General features: G+C 45.5%; 1 protein-coding gene across 2 annotated transcripts in view; it reads left to right on the top strand.

Annotated features, from left to right (window-relative positions):
* LOC133342906 (rho GTPase-activating protein 7-like) overlaps positions 1-22,662 on the top strand; it is a 153,631-nt gene that overhangs the window by 34,645 nt on the left and 96,324 nt on the right. Inside the window, exons 1-3 of one of the 2 annotated variants that reach the window (XM_061552282.1) lie at positions 1,028-1,168; positions 12,990-13,154; positions 14,509-14,646. In XM_061552282.1, the coding sequence (XP_061408266.1) occupies positions 12,993-13,154; positions 14,509-14,646 (300 nt within the window). In that variant the 5' untranslated portion in view covers positions 1,028-1,168; positions 12,990-12,992. Of the gene's footprint in view, positions 1-1,027; positions 1,169-12,989; positions 13,155-14,508; positions 14,647-22,662 lie in introns of those variants that run through there. The other variant, XM_061552281.1, reaches the window with a different exon arrangement.

The raw sequence follows: 22,662 nt of genomic DNA, 5'->3' as shown, positions 1-22,662 counted from the left end.
TAGTACCAAAGGTTTTTGGGAAACATTCCGTGGAATCTGACGGGTTGAGGCTAGACCCAAAACTAAAGCTCGAGTTTGGGTCAGGATGAGGACCAAGGTTTTGGTTAAGTGACAGGGTTCGTGCCAGTTGTAGAATAAAGACGAACAGTTTTGGTAAGGGCTGGGATTCTATTTCCGTGTTAAGTTGTAAGCTAGGGATTAGACTTGGGTTGTGGTTTAGGCGAGGGTTTGGGTTATGACGTAGGGTTACTGTTTAGGCTAGCAATGCTTGCATCCATACATTTATTCAACCGTCTTGTCCCTTTGTGCGTACAGATACACGTGTAAAGTAAACAATGCTGGTCACATATGTGTATACAAACAAATGCTTTAGTGTAAACACACACCAAATTCCTGCGTCGCCATGAAACTAGAGAACTTCCTGCTCTCATGAGAGACCACAAATACCTTGTAACGATTAACAAGGCAGTCATTCAGTCAGCCAGTTAATCAATCAGCCGGGCAGTCAAATCACCAATCAATTAACCGCTCACTTAACCGGTCCTTCACTGTCAGTCTCGGGGACAATCCGTCTAAAAAAACCCCACCTTGAATGGGGAAATATTCTGTACACAGCCATGCTGTCCGCGAGCGCAGTGGTTTGTGCAACTGGTTGTCGTTTATTGGGTGGCCGTGGAAGGTGTTGTTGAGACAACAGCTTCACGATCCCCGCACCCCCAATCACGAGGGGCTGGCGGCTGAGGCAGTCTTGGGGTTTATTGTTCGCCGGTGCATTCTTAGAACTGCTGGGTAAAGTTCACTACCCTGGCAAGCGAAGCCACATAGCAGTCTTCCTTTCTTTCGTCGACGCGTTATCGGTGCACCTTCCTTAACTTCTATCTTCGAACACCGCGAACGCTCTCGCACGCTTAACGTAGGCGAATTCATCCTCAGCGTTGTTCTATGTCGACACTTTCGTTAAATTATCGTGGCTTTTTTTTAGGGGGCTCTATTTTTAGTTTTTGTTGTTAGTTAGTTAGAGAGAGGGGGGGGGGGGGACGACGACGACCGTGAGTTTAATATTTAGCCGCATCGCGTGTTTAATGGTCGAACGCGTCCGGTGCTGGTGTCGTGGCTGAAGAGGCGCTGCAGGAACGTGCAGGAGCGGAGGACATGTGTGCCCGAGCAGGTGATGCATGGAATAGCTGTCCCGTGTCGCGGCGTCCACCCGCGCGTGACACTCGCGCGAGAGGAGTTGTCTCTCCCGTGTCTGTGAACGACGCGGTTTGGGTTTCTGAGCGCGGTTTAAAGTCACCAGAAAAAAACCGAGAACGTTTGGCGGTGCGCAAAATGATGACGGGAGGCTAATCGAATTAAAACTATAAATGATGCTTTTGACCATTGTAAACAACATTTCGCCAAAATTACTTTTTGTCACCGATGGGTAATTGAGAGTTTGAACTATTTTGAATGTTTCTGCAGCATGCCACCGCCAAACTAAGCGGTGTAACTGTTATTTCTCATTTTCTACAGCTGCTGATTTGTCGACTAATACTGGAATTAAATAATAAATGTCGCAATGACATCACCTTTAAAAGTAGATTTTCATGATTACGTTCATACACCATATTTACAAGTTTAAGACCGATTGTAGTGTTATGACGGTGATAATATAACCAGAGAGTTTCAATAATGGGGCATTATTAGAACAGACTCTGACATGTTAGAGTGATTTGGCTTACCAAATCCCAGGAGTCATTTCTATATTGCAATCCTTTAAAATCGGTACATCAAAATGTGTTGTCAATATGCCCAACTTTACAACAGACAGACATTTTTTCTATAGCGTCCAGGGTTGTCAAAACATTTCGTTGCCCGTCGCATTGTCGCGCACTGCCGTGACGGTGTCACGCTGAGCGTCTTTTGAACACCCCAAGCAAAGCGAGTGGCCACAGAGTTCCCCTTTGGTCAGAGCCACAGAGCCACAGTAAATAATTATACACGGAGACATAAAGAATCATAATTACCCGCCTGTGTCACGGACAGAAGGCCCGGTAGCAGTACGCCCTCTTGAGCAGCAGGTGGCGTATTTCCCCCTGCTCTGTTGACGTGAGAAGTTCCCCAACTCTTGAAGGCGGAGGGCCCCAAAAGTGCGTTCACAGGGAGCGGACTAGGACCCTGTGGCTCCCCCTCTATGTAACGATTCACCTCCAAACCCCCAGCAATTTAATGAATTGTCACGATTCAAGGCCATTATTTTTTTTATTCAAGAATCTAATAATTTTAGTTGTTTCTCTTTTTTTTTACAATCTCGTTTGTATTGCTTATTAGTCCCATTAACCTAATGCGTACGTTGTAAATAATAGTATCCTATACGGTTTAACACGTAGGCTAAACCAAAAACTGTTATTATGAATAGTATCTTATACGTATTATTTCACGCCTGTATTTCCAGTCAAGGGATCAATTGTAATCCATGAATCAAAGCATCATTACAGCCTAATAATTGGGAATGGGGTTCGCGAGAGACTGACATTCCTGGCGAATTGTTTGAAGCGGCGTGCCAACACCTGCCTGTCCTGGATGATTTCGGTATCAGCACGTGATAGGTCATCATGACTATTATTTAACCAGGTGTACTAAGACTGTCTATTTTGCAGCGGTGGCGCAGTGGTTAGCGCCCCGCGCTATGAACACGTGATCTGAATTTGATTCCCGTCCACGGCTAACAAGAGTGGCGAATGATATCTCGACTCTGTCCTGGGTCTCTACCACAAACTCCTCCGCTCACCGTGTGATGACTGACATGGCATTGAGAGGCCCTTCATCCAGCAGTGGATTGTCAAAGGGATGTCTGTTATTAATGTGTTGTATATCATAACAACTCTGGGCATATTTTCTTCCAGAGCCATGACTTTATCATTGCGTGCTTGGGCCTTGGTTGTGGCGTCACAAGTTGAAGTGCCGCTCCAGAATGTGCGCGCATCCCCTCGCGTCTGTCTTTGTACCTGAATGAGCTTTCTTCCCGCTCTTCCTACAAAAACCATCTCGAGATGAAAAGCAGGACCGTGCGTCACAAAAAATGTTGCGCCAACACACAAACGAACAGTTGGACTGTTCTTGAATAAACATCCTGAAGAAATGAAACGCTGTTTGGACAAATCTTGAGCGTGCGCGTGTGCTCGCTAAGAGCTTAAGCAGAAACGTAGGCAGCTTCCGATGCACTCAGAGCACTTTGCACATAAAGCGTTATTTGAAACAATAAACGAAATGCGGAACTAATGAATCAACAGCATAGTTTGAACCCAGACCCTCTGAGTGAATGTGGGTATCCGTGTACGTACGCACACCGCGGCTAATTTGAATGAGATCAAGGCCACGGCATTTGTGACTCTTGTGGATTTGATAAGCACAAGCCACAGCTGTAAATTGCTCGTCCCAGATAACCTGAGTAAATTTCAGCACCGCTGTAAAAATAACACCGCCTCCTCCTACTCCCCCCCCCCCCAATAAAGGTTTATTTTCATTGTTAGAAACTATCTTAAAAATAGTAAATTCATGTTGCCCCCTGGGTCTCCTCGCAACCAGAGCCTGATGTCCCCGCTGGGAAATCAGCCGTGGCCTTTCATAATGAGAGCATTGTGCGCGAACAAAAGAGGAATTTGTGAACATGTTAACCTACTTTAGTGACCCCTAGACACAGTTAACTTTAATCGCCATTTAGGTTCACACAATTGGCCAAGGTTGTATTTGGCTAACGTGAGCTGGCAGGCAATCACTGTAGGTTGCTTTACTTATTCAAACGTTGGGCCTGTTTCTCAAGACTTACGTCTAATCAGACGCAATTCAATTGCAATTCAATTGTATAATTAGTGGGGATGAAATCACCACATTAGAGACTGGATAGTGCTCGGATGGGTGACAACTGAACGTAAAACAGATGCTATAGGCTGCTGTGGGGCTACGTTGTCAGTAGAGGGCAGTGCAGAAAAATATATTATTGTGCTGCACTACACAATTCTATTATCCCTGCCTTCACCGACCCACAATGCCAGCATGATCAAATATGGTCACGTGATCCCAATGAGCCGTGCGGTGTGGGGAGGCCTTCGTCTAGCAGTGGATTGACTAGGGAGCTGTAGCTGTACCGATATGCAACGGGAGTGGACCGATTCACCCCCTCCTCTCACTGTCAGCCAATTGATTCATTGTCGCAATTTAGGGTTGCGTTTTTTCCAAGAATCGATTCTTTTTTTAAGATTGAAGTGAATGGTAGTGCCTCCAGTTGGTGGCTGCAGCGGTGACGTGTTTTTATTCAGTGCAACGTGTATGAATTAAAAACCAAAATTCTTACATGCACAATTATGTGCGTGTATTGCAAGAATATGAATATATGTTTGATCAACAGACGCTTTGTTACTGCCCTTCTGATTATCGTCTATATATAATCCCCGTTAAGTCTCACTGTGTCATTTCTGGCCTGTAGGTGCTTGTTAATGCAGCATTTAGTTTTTAAATGGCAGCAGAATGCCGATAAAGTTCCCAGTCTTCTTTTATTTGACGTTGATGACACCATAGTTGTCATCACTCGTCCTTATTGCGTCGTCATGCTTTGTGCGCACTGCGGAGAGTTTCCTGTGGTTTGGAGGCCGCATGCCCGGTGTCTGTCATTTTTCGATTAATTGGGATACAATTTCAGCTTTGCAGATCAAAAATATCAGTTTGTAGACTGTTGTGCGATGTACATTATTCTCAGTGGAAGGTCAAGTGGAAAAGTGCTGCCCCTGCAGTGTGGAACAGAGGTGACTTTGAAAGGCGTTTTGAAGTAGTTCTCTAATATCTGCTTCTGTGGCCATTCTTTAACATGAAGGGTTGTGCCGCAAGAGATCTGTATACATGGTTGGTGTCATGGCCTGACCCCGAGAACACAATCGGAATTACATTTGGGAAATGTTTGTTTTCATGGCTCCCGATTAATATATTATATGTACAACGTTGAATGTTTTTTTAAATGTTTTATTCGCTTAATCTATTGTTCCTCTCAGCACCAGGTCACAAAAATGCTACTCTAGCTGACTGCGCTAACTAGCATTTTGAGCAATGGATTCCCAATAGAATTTTCCAGCTTTGCACAATAAAAAAATGCAGCCGTGCAGGACGAATAAAAATTACACCGTGCTGGTGCATAAATCATCCCAAGAAAATACAAATTGAATTAAAAATTGGAAAATAAACAGGATTTACTCGCAGCAGCAATAATAATCGCCCTAACCGCACACACACACATAGTTTCATTATTTAATATCACAAAAAATAGACGGCGTGGCTAAGGTATGGGTGAAGCTGGGGGTAAGTAGTGGGGAGGGTTGTTGCGAAGGCCTGAGGGACGCGAGAGGGGAGACTGACCGGGGAAATGGGGGCCATGGATCGGACTTAGATGGATTAGAAGTTTCCAAGGAAAATTGATTGAGCTTCCATGGGGAGAAACGGGCAAACCCACAGGGGTGGCGGTGGTGTAGGGGGTGGCAGTGTAAGGATTGGCGGCAGAGCCATCATTAGCATAGGGAGCGGCTGTATCGGGGGGCGGGGGAGGTAATATAGGAGTATATATAGGAGTTGGCAGCAGCGGGGGGCTGTATTGCATAGGTGGTGGTTGTATAGGGGTGGCAGTGCAGGGGGCCTTGTCATAAAGGCGCATAGCGCCAGACGTCAGAATGCCTGAGGAAACGTAACACAGGACCACGAATAATTGCCTCCATGTGGCCTGCAGTCAGGAGAGGGAATAAGAAAAAAAAAGTGCCAAAAAATGAAGATAAATGGGAACAGGAAAGCGGTTGGTGAGGGCAGCGGTCTTGTTTTAATAAGCGACTCGCATATCGCGTGTTAGCAGAGGACGTATGTGCACCGGCCACGCTCGCTAAATTACCGATGTATATGTTAACATGCAATAATTCTGCCGCATTCCGTGTAACCATAAATTGCGGGGTAGGGCGGTGGAGGGGGGGGGGGCATTTGCAGGAAGTTGGCGGCAAGTGGTGGCCTTCTCAGTTCTGAAATGCCGGTCCATTTTGTTGAACGCGTTGTTGAGCAGAGAAGGAAGCTGAATGGCCATTTGCAAGGCGAGACTCGAGCTAGCATGGGCCAGTACCGTAGTCTGGCTCACGAGGAAAACGAACATGGGAAGTAGTGGTGAATGCCTCTAGTTCAGAGAGTGGAACGTGGTGTTGGTGAATCGCACAGAGATAATGTACCAGGAATATCAAGTGCCAATGCTGATGCGAGTACACCAACTAAGCTGTGTGTCTCTTTGTGTCGAGAGTGAGAATGCTCTATTGGGATTTGTGGATTTTTCTTCTACGCATCAAAGTTTTTTTTTTTTAAGTTGGCCAAAACTTCGTGAACTGTACCCTCTTGAAATCCTTAAAACTCGATGATACTCTGCAGCGATAAAAGCAAATATTATACATGACATTAACAACGAAACATGTAACCGAGTGCTTACGTGGCTGTCAGTAATTGTAAACACATTTCTTGTTTGCAATATAACTCTACACATTTTTGTTTCTCATTCTTGTGCGTCTAACAAAATGAGTGGCTTTCAAAAGTGTAAACAAAAAATATCGCGTGTAACAAAATAAGTACTGTACGCAAATGCATTAAATCACCACCTACTTGGCCGTAGATAATTGGAAAAATATGTGATACTGGTCATATCATTTTTATAGACTTTTATTTCCTACTAATAAAGTTAGTAGTTGCGTTATTGTTAAAGTAATATGACTGACGTCTGTTGCCAGTCCACAATTCTGTTCTTCAGGTATGGTACTGCCAACTGCACTGACCTGAAATGGGGAATTTAGTCAGCATTCCCAATGCACTTGTGAGTGTACGACAGGCATGACATTACCACGTGACATGCTCTCAAGCAAAATCCCGTGGGTTCCTATGCTGCAGAATTCCTATCCACAGTTTCACCAGAAGGGTGATTCTGTTATTGCCGAAAACTTTCAGCAGGGAGCTCCTCAATCAGGAACATGATCCTTTCAGTTTGACCTTCTCAACCGTAGTCTGAAGATGCCCCACTCTATTGGAGTACGGTGAAACCTCCACTTATCTTACTTTTTATCCACGTGTCCGAATCGATCCATGGAAAATTATATTTGTTTTGGTGGAAAAGAGCCATAAATCAGAAATTCCAGAAAAATGTATCCTGTTCTTGTTTATCCACAAATAGCCATGTGGATAACAGGAGTAATTTCCGCAAACACGGCAATATCAATCCCCTGCCATGTCACCGTGGATAAGAGGGAGTTTGCTCTATTGTAGAGAGCAAGGGTCATGTGACAGCCACTCTGACGCAGGAACGGTAACCCCTGCACACTCCCTGGCGTGCGCACGCTTGAAGCGTTAGTTCAGGTGAGATTCTTACTGACTTTTAAATAACTCTAAACGCTCCCATACACTAATCTGGTGACTCCTATGGCCCTGTAGGAATTTAGGTCAATTTCAATCACTCCTGCTGCCAGACAAATCCTGCAGGAGCTTGTGTTCAACACAACCACGTGTATTTTCTGAATGAGCGTGCCTTGATGTGGCCGACTGGAGAGCGGTGGCACGGCGAGTGTGAGGGCTGCAGTTGTAAGCCGTCGTGGAGCCTTAGAGGACGACCTCTCAGCCGCGCGGGAGTGTGCCGTGCCACTCAACCTCGCCGGTCCAAACTGCAGCGCCAGCTCCTTCCCAGCAGCTAACGTTGGGGGCGGCTCCAAAAGGTCAAGTCAGAAGGTCGCATATCTGACCCTCAACCAATTTACCACAGAGTCCCTCCGGGAGGTGATCAGAGTTTGGCACCTTCCCTTATTGTTAGCACGGCAGCAATCGCGCCGCTGCATCGGCTTTTGCTGTTTGAGTGAAATATTCGCAGTTTGCGGCTTGGGTTTTTATTAAACTCTTAAGTACAGACAGCTGCTGTGTAAACACTGGGCATTTAAACTTTCACACACCCCAGTGATTCCCATGAAATGCCACGTTTCGGGGTCACGATGCCACTAAAGATTGGATTATTTTTTCGGCTCGTTTCTGTCTCATTAATATTGATTCCTTTTTTTCGATTTCGCTGTATAGTTTTGTTTGCTTCATTGAACAAAATATACCAATAGATTCAAATTTAATTGATGAATCAGTGCATTGTTACATGCCATATAAATGAATCAGGTGGGATTTGTGTTAGCATTCAGACTCAGTGGAACAAAGTAAGCTAATAGTGTGCATACATAAATTTTCTTTTCCATGTGGAGGAGGAGAGGAGTGAAGGAGTTGAGATCAGAGATGATGAATCCATCAGCGCGTGTGCAGGAGTTTGATGGATTGTTGCATCATGAAATTACTTGGGGAGGTATTCATCAAACAGTAGATAGATGTCTGATGATGATGAAGAAGAAAGTTAACAATTTTATATTTTGGTTCCTCATATTGGGAGGTTTTTTGGTTAGCAGTGCTCAGCAGCAAACAATAAAATATCTGGATTACAGCCACTTCCCGTGAATTAGCATCTAATAATATATATATTTAAAAAAACTTTTCTAAAAACACGCTTTTCCATCCAGCAGTAGATCGATGGTCACATCATAAACATGAATGTACTGTAGTAATGGAAGAACTCCACGGTTCCAGGAAGTGGCCCCGAAGCTTGCCATAACGTAAGGGACTGTGGGCAATTACAGCCAACGTTAGTTGACCGTGGACAATTAGACCAAAGCCGAAACATAACATATAAAAAAGAATGTTTAAAAAAAATTAAATAAAAAAAAAATATTTATGATAGAATATAGTATTGTCATCAGTATAACATAAGTATACCAAGTTTGCAGTCCATACCACATTTGGAAGTGGGTTAAAATTGAGTTACAAGATTTGAGGATACAACAACATACTCTTTGGTTCTTTCGGTAAAGTCACGTAGGACTTTACCGAAAGAACCAAAGAGTATGGATCCCTGCAGTCATGAAACCTCCAAATCTAGATTTAACAACGACAACAACAACAGGCATAGCGAGTTAAATAAAAACGTGTCAAAAAAAGGATGTTCATACGAGGCAAATGAGATCTGTAATCGTCGATCAGCTCATGCTAACATCGGTAAATTGAGTGCACTTTGCAGGGCCGGCTGTGCCGGCTCGATTATAACAGCCTCGGAAACCTTCGGGTCCTGAGTGCGCCTAAACAAGGGGCTACACTTTGAAACTGCCTGACAAGCAGAAAACAGCCGTGGGGGCCACAGCACCCACGGTCGGAGCTGGCTTTGGGTGGGCGGCAAACACGGGTCCCTTCACAAAGCCCTCATTTCCACCCATCCGTCCAGTTGCAGCGCTGCGCATCGGTGGCTCTTATCGAGCTGGCAGCCAACAGACTGCAGCATCTGCAAAACGCGTGGCATTTTTTGCAGAGCGCTAAACGCCACGACATCAGTGCGGCTTCAAAGGCTCAGCTGGGATCCTCTTGAAACAAAAGTGGCCGCTCCATCAGCTGCTCCTTGTCTACAAGATCCCTCACAATGAGGCGCCTGATGTGGCCTTGCATAGCCTCCACGATTACTAAATCCATTTTGCACGGTGGTGGTGGTGGTGGCGCGGGAAGGGGGATGTTATACGGGGAGACATGGGGCTGCGGCACCCTGAAACCGAGCAAATTTTCCGCCTACTGTTCAGCTTTAAAAGTCCCTGAAATATGGAACTCTTCGAATATGGAACTCTTTGATGTGTATTCTTTGACGTGCTCTGTTGGCTGCATTGGTTGGCACAAATGGAATGCATTCTATCCAAAGCTAAATTTGAATTCAGAACCTCCCACGTTATGAGCCGTGAAGTGGTCCGCAATGATTGTTGCCGGCTGCGTGGCCTTCGCCAGCACGAACGGGGACACGCACGTGTTGGTTGTTAGTGATGGGAGTGTACCACCACCGTCTATGGAGGGGTGTTCTTGCATTGGAAAGGCCTCCTGTGTCTGTCGTCAAGAACTGCAGAATAGCTTTCCGTCGTGTTCAAGTAAATTATTGGCCCGAACATCATTGTGCTTTGTTTTATTGCACGTTTCGTCTGCACCTTGTGTCCCTCGCTGTGTTGTGTTGAAACTCGTGTCCTTAGGCCATGGTGACTTGGTAGAACTCTTTGTGTCGCCTCTTACACTGGATGCTAAGAGTTGGAAGAGGAGGCCAGTGTGTTCTTGGTGTCCGTGGCGAATTACCCTTCCTGTATATCATTCATCGTTAATGGTACACGTTCACCGAAATGTAGTTGGATCAAACAGAACCCCTTTGCAAACTTGCATTAATTTGGCTTTATCTTACTCATAGGGTTAGAACAATTCATCTCTCCCAGTGATTTAATATAGTTGAGCCACGATTTTTTCCGAGAATATAACCTTTTTTTCTGACTTTGTGAAGAAAGGATTGGCCTCTCGCTGTTGCAGGGTCACAAGAACCAGTTACACCATACACCAATAGAAACATTGATTCTTATGCAATGCGACTTGTGTGCCATGAGATTTGAGAACCGATATGAATCGATCAATCCAAGCATCTGTACACTCAAACTTTATAGTGTTTATGACTATCTTGCTCATAATAGAGTGTTTTAGTGAGATCGCATAAATATAAATGTGTCGTTAAACCCGTCACAACCCGACACATCCAATTAGTAAGGTTTGTTTCGTAGGCAAAACATGCCAATTCGTTATTCAGCACACCGGTGTGTTGGAGAGTAAACCCACAACATTTACAACTATCTTGCTGCAAACCACCTGACTATGGGTACTTAGCCAAAATATGAAGGTGTTTCTTCTCAGTGACTGCAGAAAACCAAGTTATTCATTTGAGTTATTATAACCAGCGTTTCCACGTATATGTCCACCGAAGCAGAAATTCTACTGTATTCCTCGTGAGATGTACGTACATTTTAAACTGTTTGCAAAAAAACCTTCGATTTAAACGTTTACATTTTTATACTTTGCCCTGGAGTAACATGACTGCAGTAGCCTAGCGATACAATATTTGTGTTTTGTTCGGGGCTGAAAGGCGCATGTTAAAACAGCGTTTTTGCTCTGCGACAGAAATTGTCATTGGACCATGGCAGTCCCAGACACACCCCGTACTGTGCCCAATCACGACCGATGTATGAGTGATTATTTACTTCCAAATCCCAGGCGCATGGTCGACTGTGCTGTGCTGTCGGCTTGTATAACTGCTGACGCAAAACATAGGTTTCCATGCCACATTTACTGCCATTTTTCGCTGCAATGGGCTCAACAGTTGATGAACAAAACTCTCTGCTCGTGAGAAGGTTGTGTGTATGTAGCTGAGCTTTATATGCGTCTGCTTAATTGCAAAACGCACCTGCGTTGCAAAACGGTGACGGATACACCCAGAGCAGCAGACAGGTTCTTCATGTGAATTTCCCAGCCCAATTCGGTGAGACGGAGCAGTGGGTTTCACCCTCACGCTGGTGCGTCCCATGTTTTTTGACGAGTGGCAGGGTTCTGTGGGTATGCATGTAATGACTCACTCCTCTCGGCAACATTGGTCAATTGCTACGAGTCGAGGTCGTAATTTGTGTTGCCTAATCAACATCTTTTTTAGTTTTTGCAATAATTTTTTGTATTGGTTCGAATAATTTCTGTTAAACCTGTGCAATTTCGTCTGCTCAATTATCCTAACTGTAAAACCTTATAATTTACATAAATCGTGAACAATTAATTCCCAAATGTGAAATTGATTGCCACGTATGGGATTTTAATGGATTAATTCATGCATCGTTCTGCGCCTATAGTTAGATCGATGTCGACGTTTGTAGTACGTCCCTCAGAGAGTGAAGTTTATAGGGACGGTCATTGGCATGATGAGGTGACTGGGTTAAATGCAAACCAGCAAGGTGTGTGGTTTCTGTTTAGAACAGGAGACCACCCTTTATGAGAAATGTTGGCTGGGAGTGGTGCATAAATTGCATTTATAACTCACCACCAACATCGATTGGGGGTTCTACTTACTCCACATCATCGCAGCTGAAAAATATGAAGTTTTTATGAATATGCTGTGCGAAAGCTTTTGGTTATTTTGCGTTTTAGCCAACACGCTTGGCGAAAGCTCTCCATTTCACCTTTCCGGCCACCCCTTGCTGGTATTCCCTTGTCTCGCCCCACCGGGAAGAGGCTGTAAGTGTTCTTGAGCTGGTTCATAATACACTTTATTGATGTTGCTTTAAGTGAAGCAAAAAAAAGCAGCCTGAATTGGTTACCACTTATAGATTTTTACCAGAGCACTTCAGCTTATAAGTAACTTGTCACAGTGTCAGCTTTTATGGAGCACAAACGTAGCTTGACTAACCGTAATGCCGCGATTGAGTTTCCCCCCGCATTCAGGGAATTGAAGGTGGAAAAGTTAACAACTGCGCCTTGTCACGGCCCTACGCGGTGTCAGCCGCGATGGTACCTCTCGATGTGGGCGAGCGTTTGAGGCAGAGCCACTGCTGCGTTGCAGTTGAAGTAGCAACGTTGATGCGATGGTTGGGTTTATTTAAATGTGGATGCACAGACGGTGCTGAGCGCAGGCGCGAAGGCCTACAACAGAAAGCAGCCAGTAACTTAGAGTGTCAATGGTGGTGTAACAGTTAAGAATGCACACATTTTTTACATTGAGCAAGTTTATTAGAACTTATTGAGGCAATTGGGGGGGAGATCCAAATAAATGCCTTGTCCTGCAATATAGTCGATGAACACAATGAGTCGATGAAATGAAAGGGCCATTCCAGCAGAACAAGTCATTGATGTTGGCAGATGTATTATGCCCTTACATTCAAGGGAACAACGACCGTGTTAGTGGCGATAAAAGAGTGACAGAGAAGCGACCAAACGCAGTAAGAGTGCCTACAGCAAATCAGTGAGTGTCAGATCCTCTTGTAGACGCTAAAAATTATTATAGCCGTGAATTAACCTTGGTGGTGCCGGTGCTGTGCGCCCTGCAGGAGATGAGCTCCGCGGGGAGAGGCTATCCGCGCATCGACTCCCTCACGGCGCTCATGCTGAAGCTAGCCCAGCTCGACCTGGAGGTGGGGGCCCCGCTGGGTCTGTCCGGGCCTTCCTCCTCGTCCTCGACGCCCACCAACACCCCCAAGCGCCGACACTGCTCCGTGAGTGCCGCTGACTCGCTCCCTGATGCGCGGGCGCCTGCCATCCTTTGCGGGCGCTTTTCGTCTCTGTCCCATCACATGGCCGCGCGCGGTTTACGGCCAGGGACCCTGTTCCGGCCGCGAACTTAATCGGGAGCAAAGTTCGTGGGATAGTTGCCGTACGGGTTTGCTGGCAAGGGATTATTTATTATTGCTAAAATATGCTCGGTTGACGGAGCGCTTTGTGACGTCCACTCGCTCGTTGAACCCTCTTGAGCCGCCAGTAATGTTTTGCCAACTTGAGGCATTATTGAGGCACCACAAGCAGAGAATATGCATGTGGATTTGGCTGAGGCCAAAGTGTTATTTATAAAAGATTAAAGTCTCCATAAACAAAAAAAGAGCATTGCGTTTATGAAGGGACACAAACCGCTTTGGCTCACATTGCTGGAAATGTTTCGACAGATTGCTTCACAAAAGCAGCTTTTTTAAATCCTTTATATTAAGTTCGCTTGCTTGCGTGCGTGCTTGCTTGCGACCGTGCAAATCTTTCGGTCGTTTTTTAACCCACTTCCCGTGATCCAATCGAGCTGACATTTTGCACACAGACTCGTTGTGCGAGACAATTAATGTTCATGAAAAAATTTTTCCAAAATGTTACAGTTTAGGGAAAACAAATTAAATATTTAATTACCAATTGCTTAATACTGACAATCATCTGACCCATAGGTGGCAGCCATCTCAAGCCAGAGGACGAGAGGACTCTAGCCGCCACGCATATAAAGGATTTATAGTGAAAAACTTTGTTTTTACGGGTTATACTTATTTTCCCTTTACATGTTTTCCTTTTTATGCATCTGAGTTATTTGCGTTTACTTTATCTGTAACATGTTGTTATGCTCTTGTAAAACCACTAGAGGTACTTTTATATTTTGACATTGCACTTAAATAAAGCTTTATATTAAACTTTCTCTTTAGGAAAGGACAGAAAAAACCTTGCACCTCGATGAGAGCAGATATATTCGGCTCACCTGCAGAGCGTTTGTAAGTTGCACTTTGAAGTTTAAAAGACATCTTCTTGGTTCTTTCGGTAAAGTCATGTAGAAGGGAAATAATAAAATAATAAAAATAAAACAGCGTGGTGGTGTTTCATTCAGACGCTGTCTTCCCGACAGACCTGGTCTTCACCTGAGGATGGCTGCTTGCGTTGTGGCCGAAACGTCGTGAGAATTATTTAATTGGTTTATTTTTATTATTTCCCTTCTACGTGACTTTACCGAAAGAACCAAGAAGATGAATCCCTGCAGTCACGAAAGCTTTAAATCGAAATTTAAAAGACACGTTGTTTTTTTTTCTGCTGCATCCGCGCCGACAGGTCGAGTCCGAAATAGACACAACGCTTACACCGGGGCCTCAGGGCGAGCGACAAGGCCTCCCTCCCGGTGGCGCTCCGGTGCCAATGCCGCCAACCGCGTCGCTCGCCGAAGCGTCAGGAGCCAGGCCCAAGGCGCCGGTAAGCCTCGTGGGTGACGTGACGGGACACCCCGTGGTAACCAGCTCGCAAAGATGAGATGGCGCCAGTTTTACCGACCGAACAGAACAGTCCTGCACGATAATTCGAGGATGGGATACGCTTGGGAAGTTCTTTGGCAGTTGGGGCAACTTGGTACGGCAGTGCCATTGAGTGACGGAGTTCTGTTTACCCAATGAAAACAGAATTTGTTGAAAAATCTGTTTGAGGAAAAATGATCGTGTGCAGAGCACACATCCTTGGGTAGTCCGGCGAGCTCTGTCTGTGTTCTGATTGGAAGTTGTCATCCCAACTATTCACTAAGGGGAGCAGCGACCAGTTTGTCCAGATTTGAATGACTACATTTTTCACTTTAGAAAATGGTACAGCATCTGTTGCCGACATTGATTCCCAGAAAATTGCTTGAGTGTATCGTGGCTTTAACGGACGGGCAGGCATTTCTCTGGTGACCAGCGTGGCACAATACATTCATTCACACCGTGGGCACAGTGCGTAGGTGGCGTTATTTTATTTTTGGTGATTTCCACGGTGGAAAGAATTTGTTGTTGAAGCAATTACACTTCTACCTTCAGTTTTCCAAAATAGTCTGGAAATGTAAAATATGCTGTTCCATCGTTTCATTTGCATGAGTGGCATATTTCCTCATTGACGACATGTCAACACCGTTCCTCTATTGTGGAAAGATTACGAACAATAAGCTGACCGAATAACAATGGGCACATGTTTATTTTCTGACCGTGAAACTTTAGTGGGAGCCCGTTAATGCAAAACAGAACTTGTCAAACATTTACGATGGCGTTTAAAATTATAACTGGTTCTCTAGCACGTCAGAGCCTGTACATGCATCTGAGATGTTACATAAATGCAAACAGCAAAATGCAAATTTTCACGTAAATTAGCAATAAACGTCTGTTGAGATTCAGAAGAATGTTGTGGACAGCGGCAATCTTAGAGTTTTCAAGTTTTACGACGGGAACTAATGATAGAGCCTCAGCCACCAAATATCTGTGGTTGTATCATTGACATACTGATCTGATTTAAAGGAATGTGGAATTTTCCATAATTGCCTCAGGATGACCTAGATAAATATTCCATGCTTATTAAAGCTTACAGATGCTTAATATGTATGTTAACGAATCAGAAATTTAGAACAAAGCATGGTGGCACTCACCTGCACCTAGTTTCACAAATCTACGTGATCGACTGAAACATTTTGTGAAATTATAAAACCCTCCTCGGCCTGCCAGGTGGCCGTTATATGGCAATACAGCAAGTAGTGCGTGACCTATCCTTGCAGATTTCTAAGCGTTATCCTGTCACATGCATGGGTTTTTTTTTTCTGGTCACTCCAATTTACATGCACACACAAAGCACTCCTTAAAATGGATTTGGCCAAACATGCCAGTTGCAGTCGCCTTCTGAAAAAAAGTCTTGAGACTCAGTTAGTCTTTCCTGGGCAAATCACATGAGAGGAAATACAGAGGGGGTGGGGGGGGGGGGGGGTGGAGTGATGGCTCAATAATTAGCGCAATGCACAATAAAACTATCCATCTGAGAGTGATTCCAGGCTACGGCTAATGAGTCGTGAGAGACATCTGAACTGGTCATGAGACTGCCCCCCCCCCACCAACCCTTCACTAATCTGCCCTGACCAGCGTGGTAAAGTACGGTCAACCAACCGCTACGACCAACACGGCATCGATAGGCCTTCATCCAACAAATGGATTGGCGATGTGGCCGTGAAATTTATTACAAATGCTTTTCATGATTTAATCCACACTCCTGTTTCATCAGGGGTGCCTCCCTCCCCCTATCACCACCTCTGGGTCCTCCCAGCACCCACGAATATGTGCCCACAGGCGAGAGAGCCGCTGGCAGAGGAGCGATTATTTCATTGCGGCAGTGGTGGCAGTGGCGGCGGCGGCCGCAGCATAGCGGCGATGCTTGTGTCCGGCGCGGTGGGCGGCCGCGCTTGGTTCGCTGGCGCGGAATGAAGCGTGGCGTGCGGGGGACACGCTCGCTTTGTTGCCACACAAGTGCCGCCTTTTGTTGTGTGCAGCCAGCAATTGGAACCTTTTAGAAAAAAAATAAAGGAGAAAAAAAGTCGGCGGCGGAGGGGGGTGGGCAAAGTCAGCCGCTCGCGCTCGCTCCTCACTTTGACGTGCCCGGGGAATGGAGAGGAATTGGTTTCATGCAGCGGGGGACAGAGGAGGGAGGGAGGCGAGCCGGCTTGCAGGAGTGCGGGTTAGAGTGGCAGTAAGCCTGCCCAGCCACCCGTGTAATCTAATTGATCCTGCCTTTGTCCCTAGCAGTCCCTGGCCTCCGTGTGTTTGGCCTGCAGCCGCATAACCTGGCGAATTGGCGGCCGTGCCGTTTGACACACGTGCCTCTGCTTTTTCTTTTTGGAAAACCCATGCCCCCCCCCCATCCCGCAACTCTGTGTGCATAACCCTACCTCCCACCGGCCGACCCCCGCGGCGGGCGACAACCACATCCCCCCCCACCAGCAACACTCGGACGAACACACGTGCGGCGGCGTGCGGTGGCAGCCGTGGAGCCTTTCAAAAAACGGCCTGGCCATTCTTGGGCTCTTTTTAAAGCAAATACTGAACTGACAGCCCATTACTTTGACTTCGAGTGCCACTCATTCCCATTAAATGTGTGGGCGAGACACAGCGCGTTGATACTTTTTTTGTTTTGTTATAAAGTATTCATTCTGCACACAGTGACGGAGAGTCCCGCTTTAGACTTGCGAACCCTGTCAGGTCAAGTGTCGTTCGTGAGCCCCTATTAAGGATTTTAACGGCGCACGAGGGGCTTGTTGTGCTAAGTGCTGTTCGCGAGCATCTATTCATGCTGGAATGGCACATGAAGAGGTGGTGTGTCCAGCACCATACCCGCTACCGTTGTCTCCTCTGTGCTGATGTTCTTACACACTGCACCAGGAACGTATTTCAGGCTGGGTCAGCCAATATGAGGAATTTTTTTATACATGCATATACAAAACAAAGTTCCCCCACATAGCCTTAATAGACTGTTGAGGCAAGTGCTGTCAGCGAGAAGCACCTATGAAGGCTGGCACGGCACCGAGGGGGTGGGTGACCAGAACCACACACAGAACCATACACATCATACCCAAACTCTTTGTTATATCGTCTAAATTAATTACCTGTCTTTGTGGAATAGGTGAGGTTATGAAAGTGATGTTAGCAAGCACTTGTCATGAGAAAGTAATTACAGCCTAATCTTCGTTCTCTCATCGAGAACCAATCACAACCCATTATTGGTCACATGGTACTTCAGGAGCTGACACAGTTTGTACTTGAAAGAAGTGAAGGAAAATAAATCGCGTCAGGGTTAAACAAAAAAAATATATAACTGGGTTATATAACTGGGTTATATTTCTTTAATAATTACACTCCCAAAGATCAACGCTTGAAGAGCGCCCGAACGCAAAAGGCCGCCGTGTTGTCATCAGCGTCTCCATGCGCAGCGTGGAAACACCACGCAGGCCCAATTCATTTTGAGCTGATCGTACCGCACGTTAACCGCTGTAGCATTGGTTGTACATTCCAGAATACACGGGTGATTTTCAGTGATCTTTGTTTTTTTGCTACATTTTATATCTTACTAATGTAATAAAAGCAACATAAATGCAATGTTCAGCTCAAAATGTGCAATAATTCGGTCTTTGTAGAAATATGAATATAACGGGGCACCCCTAACCCCTGAGTTTTCCCCATTGTCTCGAGGACTCTGTAGAGGGCATGGCTTTTTTTGTCCGGTCAGCGTGAAGCGGCGATTACAGCCCCTCACTCCGATTCGTTGAGTGAGGCATTTTGAGAGGGGCCTCCTCAACCGGGCCTCCTCAGCCAGGTGCGAGCATGTCTTTAATAAATAAATATATATCATTTTCTATTCTAGTTCTACGTAATTCCTTTGCGTGTTTTTCCACCCTTCATTTCACTGAGCGTTGATTGTAGAACCACTGGGACCAATGCTTTAGTTGAGGTTCATTAGCGGTAAAAGCGTGCATTATGGTATGGAATGCGTAGTATTTGACATTACAATGGGCTGCAATTACAACTCTTGAACACAGTTCACCAGTCAGTGCAGGGGGCAGAGGGTTGCCGGTGGAGGGGAGCTGAATGAAAGGAGTGAGGGGGTGTGAACGGGTAATGAGGCACTCGTATTTATCCAAAGGGCTAATGTGAAGAAAAGTTTCTATTTTTACAAAATCAAAATTGCTTTTTTCCGACCGCTTCATTTTTTGGAAAATATGACTCGACTCGAGAAAAGTGTTTTTTTTTTACGAATGAAACGGCTTCCCTGAATTTTTGAAGATGAGTGATTGTAGAGTAGTTGCTCGTTGAGTGGTTTTAGGGCATTCGCTAAAAACTATGTTCCACAACATGCTCCGGCATGAAGGACTCAAACGAGTATGTGTCTGTCTGTGTTTGTCTCGGTGTCTAAACAAAAAAGAACTATTTAAACTATTTTTATTTTACCAGATAAGGCCCACTGAGCGATATAACTACTTTTCAGAAGCGACCTGGTTACAAATACTAGCTCAACGAAGTAGCTTATTACATGGAAATTTAAAGCAGCCAAATCCTCTAAACGCATGTTTTTAAATGTGGAGGGAAACACCGAAGGACCCAGAGAAAAACCCACGTGACCACGGGGGAGAACATGCAAACTCCAAATATACAGCCATCAGAGTCAGGATCGAACCCACGACCTCCTGTATCCCAGGTGAGGTAGATAACATCTCCCCACCGCAGCATCTACCCGTGTTCCCACTCATTTGTCTCCTTCATCGGCTGCATGCTGTTTTTCAAAGGCCAATGTATCGTGTAGGAATTTACGTATGAAGATTTCCATGCTACTATATTAAATGTAAATCTTATATTGGTAATATAACAGACTAATATTACAATGCATCTATTAAAATACTGTAGTTTATTATCATCACGATACATCAGAGGTCGCAACCGGATACCCGATACCCGTACCCTACCCGATACCCGGCTACCCGTACCCGGCCAGGTACGGGTACGGGTACCCGTTTGCGGCCCTGGTGCTGCCGGGTACGGGTAGGCCGTGAGTCACTGGTGAGTAACCGTTTGTCACTCATTTCGGGTAGGGTACGGGTACGGGTAGGGAACGGGTACCCGTACCCGGTCGGGTACGGGTACGGGTACCCATTTGCGACCCTGGTGCGGCCGGGTACAGGTACGGGTAAGGAATCAAAACCCGTTTGCGAACTCTGCGATACATGCAACAAATGGTGCATGTGAGAATCAATTACAGGTTTCCCTCCCTCTATGTGGTAGATGTGTTCCAAAAAAAGGGTGCACAAAGCACAAAATGCACTGGGCGGCTGCCTGCCGAATAGTGCACACAGTACACACACAAGGTTGTTCCGCATATGAGGGAATTCAAACCGCATATAGAGAAGTTTGGGTAGAAATAGGTTTGCCGCATATATACGCAAAATCGCACAAACAAAACACACAAAGCGAGGGAATCCTGTATTTACATTTCATATAAATAATCTGGAAATTATATAATGTTACATTTTGGGTGATGGAGCAAATACAACTGTATAAGATATAAAAAGTAAACTATGTATAAATAATCCTGCTGCGTTGAAATTTGCAGTTGTGCTGTATAACTGCTTGTACCAAACAGCATTTGTCAGAAACTCCCAGCACGTGGATTGAAACGTCAGACATTATTCCCAACACTACGCGGTAAAACCAGAAATCCAATCTGAGAGCTAATGTTTCAATCATTTTCATCATTGGACGAAATTCAGAAGAGCTCTCACTGGTGCCTGGTGCCGCCTGCGCCATTGCGCCCCCCTTCCCTCGGGGTCGCGGGGTCGCCCAGAGATCAGAGACATTGGAGGCATCCACGTGGGCACGGCACAGCGGTGTCACTCGCAGCGTCGCCCGCTGCCATCCGTCTCTACTTCGCGCATCTGCTCCCGAGGTGGAGTTGGAGGGTCCGTGCTAGAAGAAGAAGAAGAAAGAGGGGGAGGGAGAATATCCCGACTTCAAAGCCGGCTGCGTACTGCCAGACAGAGCCGTGTCGGCCGCCAGGCGATGTCACGATTAATGGGCATGCAGAAGCGAGTGTGGTTATTCCGCTCCGCCTTTGAGCCGTGGTGGCGCCGTGTCAGCAGTGGCAGCTCGGGCCCACACGGCCCACCGTGGACGACAAGCTCTGCTTTAGCTCTCAGATTAGCTGGTTGGCTACGTACGGTGCTAAAGAAGTTCAACGTACATACGTGCATGCATAGGATGTGTTTTCTTGAGGCTGCACCGCGGCGTATTGTTCGGCACAATGTTTGATGTTCCACTCCACTTGCAGGGAGCTTCTGAAGAATTCAGTTTGCATCGGATATTGTGTTGAAGAACGCACGGTCGCAGCCCGCAAACACAACTGGAGAGCTGTACAGCACAACTGAAAACCTGCGCATTCGTGCAGCATGCCTCGGTTTCTTCATTGTTTGGCAGCACGTGATCGTGATTATTCGAATGTGGCAGCATTGGTTAGAAATAGTACAACGCTTGCTGGGTTGGTGTCTGCAGACCAGTTCTGCTAAGACGCTGTGTGAATTTCAAGCTCAGATTAAACTCAGATGAAGGCATTATTCATCATCATCAACATTTTGTAATTATGTAAAAGACTTTGTCAGTGAAGGGGGTTTGTTTGACTAGACGTCGTTAAACTGGTCGGTGCAGTTTGGTAAAGTTCAGATCTCACTAGCCACTGATGTTAACCTTGCCCCTTGATTAAAAACAGGTTTCCCGGTTCAGAGTACAGTCTGCTAGCCACTGCACCCGTGCTCCAACCCTTAAATCTTAATTGAGTAGTGATCATTTCTGTTTAGTTTTTTTTGCTCAGCCAGCATTTTCAAAGCCCTCTGTGATCTGTCATTCCTAGCTTCCGCAGTGGCTGGGCTGGCACACATTGGATGTCAACAGGAAAACCGAGCTCACAGTTTTGCAAGTCTGGTGGCTGGTCCCATCCTTGCATCGGCTTTAAAAAGGGTTCACGTTCCACTTCCCTTAATTTATGCAGTATTCTTGTCATTCCAAATTAATATGGCATGAAAAGGGTTAATTTGGAAAGTGCCGAAAGGTTATTTTGAGAATGTGGGCATGGAATTCACTGCTCCAAGCAAGGGCAGCAGGACTGCACACTCACGCTTTCTACCTCCCAAGTCCATTTACTCAAGAAAAAATACTTAAACTAAATATTTTTTTAAAAATTCTATTATATCATCACTGCTGGGTACAAAAACATACTGAAAACAGACCCCTGCGCCACGTGACTAGACAGACACAAATCTTTCCTTTGGTGGGATTTTTTTTAAATATGTGTAAATCAAAAACAAAGTGACGAATTATTTTATTTTATTATGTTCAATGCCAATTCTCTTTTTATTGTGCTGAGGACTGAAAATGATACTGCTTTTGTTAATTTAAACCAAAACAGCAGATTCCTTGGGAGGTGAGCATTTGTAGACGAAACAAGACCTTTGACCTTGTCTCCTCCAGGTCCTCCATCCTGTTGAGACAGCCGTGTAGCTACTATAATTAACAGAGCCGCGTGCGCGCTCACAGCAGTGTTGATAACACTCAACTTTCCTGTCGGCTCCCGTCATAAGAGCTGGAAACGTATCTCTCATGGCTGTGGCAAAATTCCAGCGATTAGCAGAATGAGCGCAGTGTGATATCCTTCCCGGCAGTAGCGTACGTTTTCATTTCATAATTTATTTCTTTTAGCTCCTCTCACCCAAAATACATTTTTTTTGCATCGTTTCCACAGCAACTGCGTGAAGTTAGAGAAATATTATGGCTCATGGTGAGATCATTTCGTCACACGCAATGCAAAAACAACTTATTCTAGCCATACCTTCTAATTAAATAACTTTTGGATGTTCCGAGGGGTCTTCCAGTTTTTAGGAGGTTAGCAAGATGGGTT

Source organism: Lethenteron reissneri, chromosome 16, assembly GCF_015708825.2.
Source record: "Lethenteron reissneri isolate LAM-NWPU_2019-01 chromosome 16, ASM1570882v1, whole genome shotgun sequence".
Taxonomy (NCBI): domain Eukaryota; kingdom Metazoa; phylum Chordata; class Hyperoartia; order Petromyzontiformes; family Petromyzontidae; genus Lethenteron; species Lethenteron reissneri.
Note: the sequence above shows the minus strand (reverse complement) of the source record. Positions and strands in the feature narration are given on the sequence as shown.